Raw genomic sequence first — 13,968 nt, 5'->3', positions numbered from 1 at the left:
TGTGCTTCTAACAATAAGAAAATTAAGCACCAAAATTACTATCATAAGAGGATTTAGTAAAAAAAAAAAACAACCCACAATACCCTGATATTTTGTTATTCACTGTGTTGGATGGTTTTAGCCAAATGGTTCTGTGTGCAAGATTATAATGCATGGGAAGGTTCTGCAAAATCACAATAATAGATTTATCAAACTGAAATGTTTTGCTGCGTCGTACTGTTAGTTATCTTGATTTAAGGACTAAAAGCATAAACAGGGTCTGAGTATTTGTGAAGTTGCTGTATTAATGTGTATTTGGTGGTGGATAAAACAAGTGATAATGCAGAAGCTTTGTGGTGCCTTCTCTTTTCTGTTTCTGGCTTTCTCCCCCTCCCCCCCCCCATGCTGTACCTCGATGGCTGTCAGGATAGGTAAGGAACATTGCCTCAGGAAAGTCCTACCCATTTTCCTGTCTATGGACAATCCATCTTGCTGAGAATTCCGCAGAAGAGCGGTTAGAGTATCTTCTTTGCTGGAGAATTACTAGCAGGGCTGCTAATGGAAATCACCTGAGGCTAGAACATTTACTAATACCAAGTGCTCACCTCTTTTGTTAGTGTGTAGGGTTGCCAAAGGCTAATAAGGCACATCCAAGTCTCACTTAGTTTTTTTTTTTCTGTGGCTAGGAATAGGCAATAATCCATTTAGAAACTGGGTTGATAGCAGGGATCTCTAGGAGGCCCTTTGGTCCTCCCTTAAAAAGCTTTTGTGGTTTGCTGCTGTTGCGCTGAGGAGAGATTCACTTGTAGAATAAGCTGATGTACTGTTGGGGGCTTAAAACCTCAAAGCTTACATGGTGGGTTGTTTTGTTTTTATTTGAACTCCAGGTAACAAGAAAAATGGGCTATAAATAGAAAGCTTAACAGTGGGAGTAACATAATATAGATCGTTTCTACACGTGAGTGAATGACCTTCATAACTAATTTATGAGTCACTCCAGCAAGAATAAATTGGAGTACAAAACAATTAACTTCAGTGGCTTTACTTGCTAGCCGATACCATAGACTGACAAACCCACCTTGTTTTGTTTTCAGAGCATTAGTAGAAAACAGCTTTCAGATACTTCTAGTAGTAATTATTTTTTAGGGAGATATGATAAAGTAAAAAAGGATTGCTTATGTAGGTGCCTGGTGGCCTCTCCCCTTCCCCTTTTTTTTTTTTTTAGAAGAGACTATTGTCTTTATGATGGGGATGAAACAGCAGCTGTTGTGAATGACATAACAGTTGTACTTGAATTTGAAATGTCATTTTATCTATGACTCCCTTTATTTATCCTCTCTTTCCCCTGCTTGGTGGGGACTGAATGCTGCTTTGAGACACTGTGTAAACCTTCCTACTTTCTTGCCTAAATGTGCATCAGAATACGTGTTTGATGTACCTATTGTGGCAGGTGTTAAAATAAACACTTTGAACACTAAGATTATAAGTAATCAATTCCTGACTGCTGTTTTTGTATCTCACTAAGTGATATAACCTATCTGGAAGTTACTTTTTAAAGATCTCATTGTGGTGATCCACAATAAATCTTGAATGGAATTAAGCTAGACAGTTCAGGTACCTGTGTGCAATATTTTAAGAGTCATTAAATTTAAATTCTAGGAGTTTAATCTGTAGTGCTACTCTTTATAGCCTGGAAAAACTTAGTCTGACAGCAGGGAGTTTAGAACTGCTGAATGATTTGCCTTATGGTGGCTTGTTGTGTAAGGTATCATGATTATGCATCTGAGCAGTGTTAAGTCTGTCAAATGCTAACTGTCTGGACATGGTTAGCCTCAAATACTGATTTAATTTTGAACATACTTCCACCGTATTATGCAATATGAACATATTATGGAAACAATATTTTAATTATATGTAATAAATAATTCTACAAATAAATAATAAAATAGAAATATGTATATAATACATGCAATATTAATATGAATACATTATAAAAGAATAATAATACATATGTATAATGCTTTTGTAGCTCTTGCCACTTCTATTTTACTGAAAAATGTTCAATTGTTTATATCAGGTTTACTGTTTTTTTTAAAATACTAAACACCTAAAACACAGAAATAGACCACTCTTTATAATTGTTTTTGGGTCCAGAAGAGACAGAATTTAGTCCAGAAGGAATTACCTTGGATTCTTCAGTTGCATCAGACATTTTGAAGGCTGAATCTTAAATAATGCAAACTTATTTTTTATGAATTTCTAATGTTTAAATACAGAATCGCTCAGTAATAGTGACCTCTTAAATGCTGTCCTCTGTTTTGCAGAAGACCCTTTTGAGGACTTCTTTGGCGGCAGGAGGGGTCCAAGGGGAAGCAGAAGCAGAGGTGGTGGATCATTCTTCTCTGCCTTTGGTGGATTCCCTGCTTTTGGAAGTGGCTTTTCTTCATTTGACACAGGTAAATATCACAACAAGGAATGCAGTTTTGGTACACAAAGGATCTCAATATAATAATACTTTTTTAAAAAACTTGCCTTCATTCAGGAAATTGAGGCTGCACTTTATCTGCTCTCTGTAAAATCTGTATGTGAACAAAGGTATTGTTAAAATATTTGGTCTACCTAAAAATTCACGAGAAGTGAACAGACCTCTAAAAGGTAGAACTTTGTTCTTAATTTTGGTGCTGTGGTTTCTATATAGCTTTAAAATTGTTTGTATTCTGTTTGGTTTTAGGTGTTGGGGATTTGGTGGCTATTACTTAAGGTCTTAAAAATATACTCTTAGAATGTATGGTAGTAGTTAGTTCAGTCTGAATGCAGGTGTCTATATCTGAGGTTGGTGAGAGCTGTTGATACTCTGTGTCCTTTCAATTAAGATTCTGGATATTAGTTGGGATGCTAATGATGGAATACTTGTTCTGTCTGCTAACTCAACAGAATCCCAACATTTAAAGCAAAAAAACAGATTAATTAAAGTTACCAGCTTTACCTTAGTGGATAGAATGAGACAGTGGTTGAGTTCAGCAAGCAGGCTTGAATGCCTTTTCTTCAGGAGAGAAGATGAGGAATGGTTTTTGCATGATGCTGTCGATTTGGAATTGGAACTGTGGGTCCGTATGGGTGAAGTCGATGGGTCTGGAGCTATGTTTTTATTCTCACACTGGTGTTTAATGGCATCTAGTCACTGGTGCTGTGTTGATTTGTATCCCATGGTCATGCAGAAATGTGTTTTTAGTCACATACCTTCTTTCTTAATAGGTTTTACTTCGTTTGGCTCGCTGGGACATGGAGGCCTTACTTCGTTCTCCTCTACGTCATTTGGTGGTGGTGGGCTGGGTAACTTCAAATCAGTATCAACTTCAACTAAAATAGTTAATGGCAGAAAAATTACTACAAAGAGGTATGTGATAAAAATATTTGTATGAAATGATAGTAACTATAAATACATGCATATAAGTATACTATATGTATATGCACGTAAATATACTGGTATGTGTGTATTTTTACTTTTGCTGTTGTGGTCATCACATTACTTGGATTTCTCTGCTTAAATTTTTGAGAAGTTCTATTTGTTGTCTGACTTTTCTTAGCATTGCTGAGTTACTTAAAGCTGTAGCCTGTGAAAAACAGGAAAGACAGTGTTTTTTTGTCTAAACTCTTCATAGTTGAAGAGGGTTTAGATGTGTAAAATGTGCTTTCAGAGCTGCCCTTGTGAAAAATGAAGCTTGCAACTTGTTTGCTGTTAGAAAGGGACCAGGCAAATTCTTCCTGACTTTCAGAACCTCCGGTATAGGGATTCATCTGTTATTATGGTCTTTGACTACTGTCTGCCAAGTCTGCTTGAGCTGCTGGAAGGGAAGTGCATGTGGTTTCTGTTGATTGTGAAGCATTTAACTGGGGATTGGGAGGACTTCTAGTTTTGTAGACATCATGAAACAGTTTTCCTAATACCTGCTCTAGTTTGCTTTCCTAGGCAGTGCTTGAGTGAAATTTTTGTGTAAAAAGTAATTTTATCTGTTAAGTGGAATAAACAGCTGAAACCTGCTTTGGAGAAATCTTTTCCTGTTTGTTGGAAAGTGAATTTTCAACTACTATACACAGCATATCTTCTCATGTTTCATGCTTGTGATGAGGAAATTGAAATATTAGTTAGCTATAGAGTAATTAATATACATGGAACATTATGATCCCTGAGTTATAGGAGTACTGAACAAGTAGTTAAATGTAATTTCAGTACTTAATAAAAAGTTGCAGAAAAGCAACCGAGAACCAGTTTTTTTTTTGCTGGGTAACTTGTGTCCCATACTTCAAAGTGCAAGGTTGTTCTCTGTCCTGTTGTACTGGAGAAATCCTGTTGTCTTGACCACGTAAGTGCAGCCTTTGCCACTGTGTGCTAGTGTGGTCATGGTACTTTCCTGTGAGTGTATTCCAGAAAAAAATTGAAAACTGAGGGAATTGTCCCAGGGGCAGAGAGCAAAGAAAGTGTTAATGCAAAATAAGATAAGGCACCATGTCTGGTTTTAGTATTAAAAGGTAGGCTAAATCAGTATTATGCTACATTATATCTTATTATCATATCGGGGGGTGGGTGGGAAGCAAGAAATATGGCTAGCCACATCTAGGAAGATACATTTAATATCTCCAAGAGGTCCTGTTTCTTTGTAGAAGGTCTGACCACAGGGTAGCAAAGTCTAAAGAAGAGATGTATCCCAGTATCTGAATAGTATTTTGTTTCAGGTAAGAAGCCATTCCCTGGTTTTAGTTTGGGTGTATTCTCTTCAGTAAGTCTTATCACCAGAAAAATGTGTATTCATCCATGTGGTTTCTTCATTTGAATCATGAGGGGGAGAATTCCCACATAGTTAAAATTTAGGCGTAAGTTAAATAATCTAAAAATAGTTTAAACATTCCTTTTCTTCCCATGTCTAAAACAAACAAAGCCCAAATCCACAGAGCTCTAACAATCTCTCATGGTCAGGGATACTTGAATTTTGCAATATACATGCTGGTCATAAACTTGGTATACAGTAGTTCTGCAAATTAATTACTCTGATAAATTAAAAGCAGCTTAAAGACTATTTTGCATGTCTTGCATCATGCAAAACTATGATTGGATCTAGATTATTATGCATTTAACAAATGGGTAGGTACTAAATTCTACGCCAAGATTGTACAGTTGATCTGTCAAAAGACATTTAGTCTTAATTAGTAGTGTAGTGTCAGTAAAACTGTGACAGTGTATGAGGCAACAGCTGTTAACTGTGAACTCTACAAACTGGAGGATTCAAACTTCCAGAAAGCAATTTTCCTGCTGTAAATAAGAATTTCAGTAGGGGAATGCAGATGGCTAGTAGTTACAGCTTCTGCACTGTTAAATACCAAAGCTTGCCAACCACAGTTGCATTAAGCAGGCAGTGCTCCCTTATAGTTTGTTATATAAAAACCTAGATCTGGCATATATTTGCAAACTGCTTACAGGGCTTTAAAATGGCTGTGGTTTTTGTCCTACAGAATTGTTGAGAATGGACAAGAGAGAGTAGAAGTTGAAGAAGATGGCCAGTTAAGGTCGCTAACAATAAATGGTAAGGAGCAGCTGCTACGCTTGGATAACAAGTAATTCAACGCACGCATTTAACAGAATTTTAAGCTATAACAGCCACCATTTGAGGATTGACAGGAACATTTTTTTGAAGATTTCAAATGAACTCGACTTTCTGTATATCCGTACTTAAGTAGTATAAATAGCTCACTGAAGCTCGTATTTGTCATAGACTTTTGAGTTAATTGTTGGGACCACATCAATTGGACCATTCTTTCTGTCCTTAAAATTGTTGTAAATTTCTGTATGCACTTTTCTTTTTATTATATATGATCAAGGTGAACCTAGTAGTGCTAGGACAAGATGTACACTAACACTAGCATGAATCTTGCTTTTTCCAATTTGAAATGTGAGCCAATTAGTAGTTTTAAGTCTGCTGTGAAGTTAACATTTCCAGGATAACCTTTTTAATAATTTCAACTTTTTCTCTTTTTTTAATGTTTAGTAGTGAACAATGTTAATACATTTCTGGTAATGCATTTCTGGTTTAAATAAATTAAGGATGTTTTCTAGTTGTGCATGAATGCAGACAACTTAGTAAGTTTTGACAAATGTTTCAATGTGTAATGTAAGCAAAAGGTAAACAGAAGTGAAGCCAGTGAGCCGAGTCTTTTGTCATTTGCTAAAAAAAAACCAACATGAATAAATGCTGATGTTTGTGGTGCATTCTTTCATGAATGGCATTTGTAACCTTCTTGTGTCTGTGTGTGATTTGGGCAACTTGGAAAAACAGTGCTTTTTTTTCTTGGTCTTTTTTTTTTGTCTTTTCTCCTACCACCTCTTCTTCAGTCTTAAGGATGAGGGTCTTTTTTTCTTTGCAGATGTTTTCTTCAGTGTGACTGAAAACATGTTCTTTAATTTCTTTTCTAAACCTGTATTTGAAGCACTTATTTTTAAGAAGCATTCAGAGGCTGACTCTTAACTCCAATTTTTGCCCTAGTACATAATTTTTTTTTTTAGCTAAGCCTAAAGTAACTCGTTAAAATTTTCTAACTTTTAAGTTCTAAGATTGCTTTGAAAAATAATCTGTAGTGAACGTAATATACAAGAAAATATTTAATAATTAAGATTTGTTTGCTTACTTTGAGGACAAACACGTGTGTTGTAGATTTGCACAAAATTATTAGTGCTGAAATCTTGCTCTTACTTTTAGTCATCAACCAAAAATTTCAAGATGGATTAATGCCTTTTGTTAATTTAATGGAGTGAAGCGAAGTGTTAATTTGTAACTAAGACCAGATTTTCAAAGTTTAGTGACAGATGACTTAACTTCTGTATGTCATAAAGAAAGCATGCAAATAACTATTGGCGTATGTTAACACCTGCCAGGCTGTCAGTAATTTTGTGCATACATCACGGCTGTGCAGCTTTTATCTGTGCACCAGCTTTGAACATCTGGCCTTCACCAAATTCTTTAGTGTGGCTTAGTATTAAAAAAAAAAACAACAAACAAACAAACACATGGTGTTTTCAAATGATCATTTAATGCCTTCTTGCTGAACACCATCTGCTTTGTACTAACAAATGTGTTGATTATTAAATACATTGAAGAGATTTGTTCTTGTTTATCATGCAGGAAACCCAATTCAGCTTAACCCAAACCAACCATCTAACAAACTGCTACAATAGAATTCCCATTAGCAGCAAAATAAGTACTTGTACACTTGTCCTTATACCATTGATACTAATTTTGTAGAACCAAACCAGATAACAGAAGAAGAAATAAACTTGTACTTTGGTTTTGGGACTACAGAAGCTATGTACCTCTTCAAGTTCTTTGCAGAGTTCTTGTTAACATCAGTGTTGTGTTTTTGGTGTAGAAGCACAAACCCAGTTTAGTACTAAACAGTGTTTTCTTGTTAATGCTGTTTTTTCTTCATGTATGTTCCTTCTTGATCCAGATAACTAAACAGAAAATTTATTTCAAAATCTGGCTTTGTTGTGATGTCTTGAGTTATTAAAAATGTTAATTTATATTTATAGGACACAGTGTGCTCCTTTAAGTTATGTTAACTGTAAAAAGTGCTTCAAAATTGGTTAACCAAGTCTAATAAAATTAGGACAATCTGGAGTTGAGTTTGAATTCCTTCTTGTGGATACCCATAGGTTTTATACTGAGCTGCCAAAGTTCACCTTCAATTTTAATCCCAGGTAATCTTCTTTAGCATTTAAATCGCCTACCTCAAGAACACGATTATGATAGCACAGCTACTAGTGGTAAATGTATACCCACATGCTTGCTGTAGATCCTACCCAGAAAAGTGCAGTCCTTCTCAGGGTCTTGCATACAAACAGTTTGCTCCAGGGTGAAACTGGCAAAACAAAAGCAGAAAAAAGAAATCAGTCAGCAGAAGGCAGAATTCATCAGTAAAAATTTCTGCAGTAGTAAGCAGATACACCTATACCAGCGTTTGAACAGGCTGGTGATTGAACTAGGTTTAATATGTGGTCTCGGTCAGAGTGGACTAAGAGTTCCACATGCAAGTCATCTTATATAACTTGATATAAGCCTAATAGGGCTCTGCCTGTTTCAACATGTAGAACACAGGGTTTTGTTGTTTTTGAAATAGTACTGCATCCAACTTCATTTTCATGACACAGTAAATCCTCATTCTGTGTTTACTGTAGGTCCACTTTAAATTCTTCCTGTTAAATATATAATCAGAATTTCTTATTTATGCTGCTGAAAGGAGTTTTTCTCTTGAAAACCCATTTACTAGGTTAATCTGAAAAAATTTAGGTTATTCCTTATATTTGCATGAATGTACAAGACCTACTTGCTAGAAATGATGGATCATCAAAGGCAGCAAATTTCCTTAAATTTTGGCCAAAATAGCACAAATTAATAACAGAAAAGGTTCTTAATTCTAGCAAACTCTAGGCATCAAGCAGGGAGATGAGGTAGCTTTCCAAACCAGATGCTCTTTGTTTCAAAGTACCATCTCTTCATAGAGGAGGGATTAATTCTGAATGTTTGGAGACATCATAGCATTTAAATCAAGCTTCTTCTAGTGGTTTGGAAAAAACTAAGATGGAGTGTTTGAACCTGCTAAGTCACTTACTCTCCCATGCTCTGCTTCAAAGCTCATTGGTTAGAACACAATGACTTTGCAATGCTTTTTCTTGATGCAGCCTTTTTGGTCTCTGGTGCATGGCAATGCAGTACACTGTAACACAAGTTTCTCTTTAAATTGCATGGCACCTACCCCTTTCACTTGGCTTGACTTGAGGTGTTTGGGATTTTTGCCTTAGAATGCTTCACGTTTTAAAATCGCTGCAGCTATCATAGTTCTTGGTTCTTCCAACACCCTCTCTTGAGAATTCCAGGCATTGGCTGGTGGTACAAGCAACAACAGCAAAACTGCTCTGCAGACTAAGCATACATAGTGTTTGTAAGATGTATTCTGTATCAACCTCTGATTAATTGGTGGGCTGAATCTTAAAAGTGTTGGAAATGAGAATCTGTAAGCCTTAAATCACCATCATCTCTAAGCTGAGGGGGTTTATATCACTGTCAGTGTTTGTGTTCAGCTGTGCTGTTTGCTTGGCCTCTTCAGTGTATTGTCATTAGGTGTAAGTGGAGGCTTGCCTTCTGTGTTTAGCTGTACTTCTGTGTTTCAGAAGAATACATTTCTGGGATGATCCAGGGATAACGAAAGTGAGATTTTATTTTTGGAAATGTGAGTTCTCTTCCTGATTCTGCTTCTGTTCTGTTTGAGAAATGAGCTTGGTGGTAGTTTTTGTTCAATCTGTGGTTGTAAGAGGGTAGTGCTTATTTCTGAAGGTGGTTGCATTGCAAAATGAACACAATAGCTGTATGCTTATGGTCCAAGAAGTTCTGAAAAGTGTTTGGTGTTAGTGTGATGCTTTAAATTGGTATCAGAATATTTGTTAATTGTTTTGTGCAAGCATTTCATAGTACTTTTAGTAAACCTGTGGCTTGGTTTTTGTGATTTTTGGATGTCGTGGAATTTAGGCTTTAAGTCATGGTGTTCTCACAAGGTAGCTCTAATACAGATACTTGTTTGATCTGCCAGTCATCAGTGACCTGGACTTTGAAACTTTTACTTTTTTTTTGTCATAGGAGAAGGGAGCCTGTTTGCGCTGTCTGTTCATTTGGTTCTTTGTCTTGGGACTGAATTGTGACCACAGACTTGCTTTACATAGTACTAAGCATAGACAGTTTGGGTTTTCTCATAGTTATTGCTTGTCTTCAAGTGGTTGTCTTAAGCCTTTTTATCTTCCACGAAAAATGCTGAAATGTCCATTATGTTGCAATAGTATTGGAATGAAGCATGTTTACTTTGTTAATGTTGCAGACTATGCCTTTTGAATTGATAATTTTACTGGGTTTGCTGCTCGATCTACTTTGGTTTGGGAAAAAAAAATCCCTTGACTGGAGTTGGTTGTTGAGCAAAGTGCACTGCTGAAAAGTTAGAGCAGAAGATGGTTGGTTTATACTCTGCTTCACAAATCAGTAAGCCTTGCTTTTGAGATGTTGCTGTTGGATTTTAAAGAAATAAGATAATTAAAATGCTGTGACCATCTGAGCTGTAACCCGGAACCTCTGCAAGCTGACTGCTGTTTCAAACTCATTGGAACTTATCTGAAAGCAGTTCTGGCAGACTTAGCACGGGGTTAGGTGTTATCTCTCTTAGAACAGCTGGTAAAAAGTTAATTGAAAACCTACATGAGTACCATGTCCCCTGTCATGCTTCCCGTGTCTAAAATACATACAGTAGTTTGGATGTGATAGTATCCAGATCTGAAAGCTGGGAAGTCCTGGTGTGAGGTAGATTGTGCTGCTGGCCTTAGTGGTAATTATCTCCCAAGTAAAGGAAGCTGAAGACTTCTGCCTGAGAAGATGTTGGCTTTACAATGTAATGGTGGGGATTAAGGTATATTTAATTTGGGAGAGCAGTAAAAACTTTTATTAAAAGGATGCTGCTAAATAGAATTGTCTCTTCTCTGGCATTTTAAATAATGCAGCATAGTGGGTTCGTTTTAAAATCACTAAAAGTAGATCAGTTTTGAGCTTGAACTAAAATGGACAAGAAAATAGATTTTTAGAGGCTTACTCTTAAAACTTTGCTTTGCCCTGTAATTTAACCTTTATAGAGAATCACAAATGAGAGCTTTTTGCAGCTATTCCTTTCAATGCAGCCAACTTCAAATGAACTTCATAAAAATAGGAAAGAAAAACCCAACAAAAAAACCCCAAACCAAAACCTTGTAGTACCTAGTTTACCAGTGGTCAGGATTAAGTTGAATCCTTTCATCTGAATGTTAATCCTGTGAGAGATTCAGTATTAACGCCTAGTTTGTAAAGACTTTTCTGTGATGAAACAAATTGCATAGTACATTAAGAAGGCTTCAGTTCCTCTTTTTATTGACTGTTAAAAATCAAATATCGCATCTTCTGCTTTCTTATTTGCAATTTTGAGTGAGTTACTGGTATGGGAGTGGAATCCATCCTGGGTGAGCTCTAGAATTCACATTGTGGAACACACATTCCTTATGGCCAAAAGAGAGGCTTCTTTTGACTGTATCTGTAACAGAGGTGCTTGAAGCTGGAATAGGATTCTTCTGTCTTAGTTACAGTCATAAGCTTGATTTTTTTTTTTTTTTTTTTTTCCCCAGGAGTTTACCTGGGAAAAAGTAATTGGAGCTGCCTTTGATTTTGTCATCCTGTTGCAATATTTGTCTTACTCAGCAGCAGAGTACTTTGTCTTGCTTTTGTGAAAGGGCATATTCTGTAGCATCCATCTCTGTCATTCTTCTTCCAAAGGGAGCTAGACTATGGATGTTTTAAAATTACTTCGGAATTCTTGATGCAAGTATTTCTGGAGGAAAATGGAGAAAACTCACATGACCAAGGCTCAGCCTTTCCTCTGGTCTCCCTTGGTCTTAGCAAGAAATCTAAGCCTTTTGTCTTCAGAGGACTTTAGTCAAGCTTTACATGATAATCCTGCCTCTCATCAGAAGGCACTCGGGTACTTTGATTCATTTGGACATGCCCTGCTAAGTAGTCATTCAGACACCTCCCAGTGTATAGTTTCTTAATACTGGGTGCTTTACAGGAAATAGGGTCAGGTCCTTATCACCAAGTGTCCTGCACTTCAGTAGCAAAAGGGTGTTATTCACCTCTTCTGTACAAACTGGGAGGTTCTTGAGAGGAGAGCTAGAAATCTGTAGCTGTTTTGGATGCATCTACAAGCATGAGTAATGGTCATGAACTTCCTGCCTTCAGTCTCTGACCACATTCCTGAATGTGTGCAATAAGGTGGAAGACTTTTTTCCTGGGAAGATTGACCGCCTGAGTTAGGACAACCGCTGCAATGCTCCTTTCAGTAAATACCTCTAGTGCTACTTCCATATTTTCTGGGAGTGGGTCTTTTATCCCCAAGAAGAAAGGCGAATCTTAACGTCCTTCATCCATCCATGCTGTTTCTCAGTGTAACTTGCAGGGCATGAAACTGGGAAGGGAGAAGCAGGAAACCAACACACCCCGTTTTGTGCTGTGGCCGTAAATTTCAAGAACAACTTTTCCTCATTTGGCCTTTGCGTTTCTCATCAGCAGAAGGTGATCACAAGTTACAGCAGTGAATGCAGAAGTGGTAGGCACTTGGCTGTGTCTCCTCTTCACGCTGCCTATTCCCTGCCCACCCAGCTCTGTGTCGCTGTGCAGGCGGTCCCCTGCTGGTGCAGGCAAGGGAAGTGCTGCTGCAGCCCGAGGATGTTGTGCCAAATTCCAGTTTGATTCTAGAAAAATGTGTACACCAGTAAGATAAAACTGTGGTTACTAAAGGTCACCCACCTTGTTTGGAAGAAAGGTATAAACATTTGTGTAAGGCTAGACAAATTCAAATGAGAGGATAAACATACGTTTTTAACACATGGTTGATTAACTGTTGGAAGAGCCTGCCAAGAGAAGTAGCTGCTCTGGCTTTCACTGTCTTAAAAGACTAGCTTTCTGGAAAACATGTTTTAGTGAGGAGTATTTGGGCTTTACAGAGCAGAAACTCAGGAGCCTGGGGCACAGATTGAGATGTGACATCAGGCACAGTGTTCCTTCAGGCCTTTCCTTGCAGTCTGCATCTTAGCTTCTTCCCTACATTTCACGGTGTGTTAACACTGATGCACATGACATTCACAAAAACATGGTAAGAGAATGGGGACTGCTTTCATGAGGAAGGAATTTGAGGAATGGTTGGGACTGTGTGGAGGGTCTACCTTGAATGTTGGGAGGTGTTGGGGAAGCAGCATAGCTGGGAAAAGAAGGAGACAACACGTACATCTAGGGCACAAGTATTATTGCCTGATGACTTGCCCTAAAGCATCCAGTTTGGGATGTGTAGGAGAGTGGACTTCATGTGGGAGACGTTCTGCATCTGTTAAGGTAAGTAGTTGCTTTATTGTAGTGGAAAAAATTGGGTGTTTAGTGATGAGGTGGGAGGAAGAACCAGGGCGAGGGCTGTGATGACTACACCAGGAAACTCGACTTCAAATTTGAGCCTTTGTACACCTGTCTGCTCACCAAAGTACCTGATTTCAGCTCCTGAGATAAACATTAGGAGGTCTTTTGTAAATGAATGTAATGTTCATTCTGCCAAATGAATCTCTGTTGAAACAACTAATTTTCTCAAGTGTGGGCAACACTAACAATGTAAAGTTTTTATTTTTAGTGCGTGTTACATCTTACGTGGATGTGTTTTGAATTCTGAGTAACTATCACGTGGCTGCCCCATCCCTGGCCGGGTTGGATGGGGCTTGGAGCAACCTGCTCTAGTGGAGGATGTCCCTGCCCATGGCAGAGGGTTGGAACTGAATGAGTTTTAAGGTCATTTCCAACAAAACGATTCTATGAATCTATGAATAAAGTTGGCTTTTTCTTAATTAGGTTGTCTTTGAAAGTGTGCTAAATGTCTCTGACTGCAATATGTCAGAAAAATACTTCTGTAGGAACAGCCAGAGAAGCATCTTGTGCAGGGCTTACGTGCATGAAAAAGGCTCTCTTTGGATGCTTATTTGGGTTTTGTGTATACCCAGAGCTGCATTTGTTTATCAAGTTTATTTCTAAGAGATGCTTGAGGAAAGGCAAATTCCTGGAATTATAACTCAGCAGCATTTGGGTCATGTAACCATCAACATAGTTTGGAACAAAACCAAAACGTAAACTCTTGTATGACAAAGTCCTGATATCTTTAAAGGCCTTCCTAATTTTCTGGGGAAGATGTCCCGTTTGGAAGGAGTAGGAACTCCAAAACTAAGTCTCGGGTTTTCTGTGGTCAAATTAACCATATTTAGAGATCTAAATAGCTCTTAAAATAGCTTTTATACAGTCTCCTTTTTGTACAAATAAAAACTGTGAGGCTTTGCTGCACAGCAGAGTC

At 37.6% G+C, this 13,968-nt stretch overlaps 1 protein-coding gene across 2 annotated transcripts in view; it reads left to right on the top strand.

Moving 5' to 3' along the window:
• DNAJB6 (DnaJ heat shock protein family (Hsp40) member B6) overlaps positions 1–13,968 on the top strand; it is a 58,396-nt gene that overhangs the window by 21,536 nt on the left and 22,892 nt on the right. For both annotated transcript variants that reach the window (XM_057416490.1, XM_057416489.1), the window contains exons 6-8: positions 2,304–2,435; positions 3,235–3,376; positions 5,488–5,558. In XM_057416490.1, the coding sequence (XP_057272473.1) occupies positions 2,304–2,435; positions 3,235–3,376; positions 5,488–5,558 (345 nt within the window). The remainder of the gene's footprint in view (positions 1–2,303; positions 2,436–3,234; positions 3,377–5,487; positions 5,559–13,968) is intronic.

Source organism: Pezoporus wallicus, unplaced genomic scaffold (genome assembly GCF_028554395.1).
Source record: "Pezoporus wallicus isolate ANWC-B61680 ecotype Strahan unplaced genomic scaffold, APGP_CSIRO_Pwel_v1 contig_3847, whole genome shotgun sequence".
Classification (NCBI taxonomy): domain Eukaryota; kingdom Metazoa; phylum Chordata; class Aves; order Psittaciformes; family Psittacidae; genus Pezoporus; species Pezoporus wallicus.
This window is presented reverse-complemented; position numbering and strand designations above follow the sequence as displayed.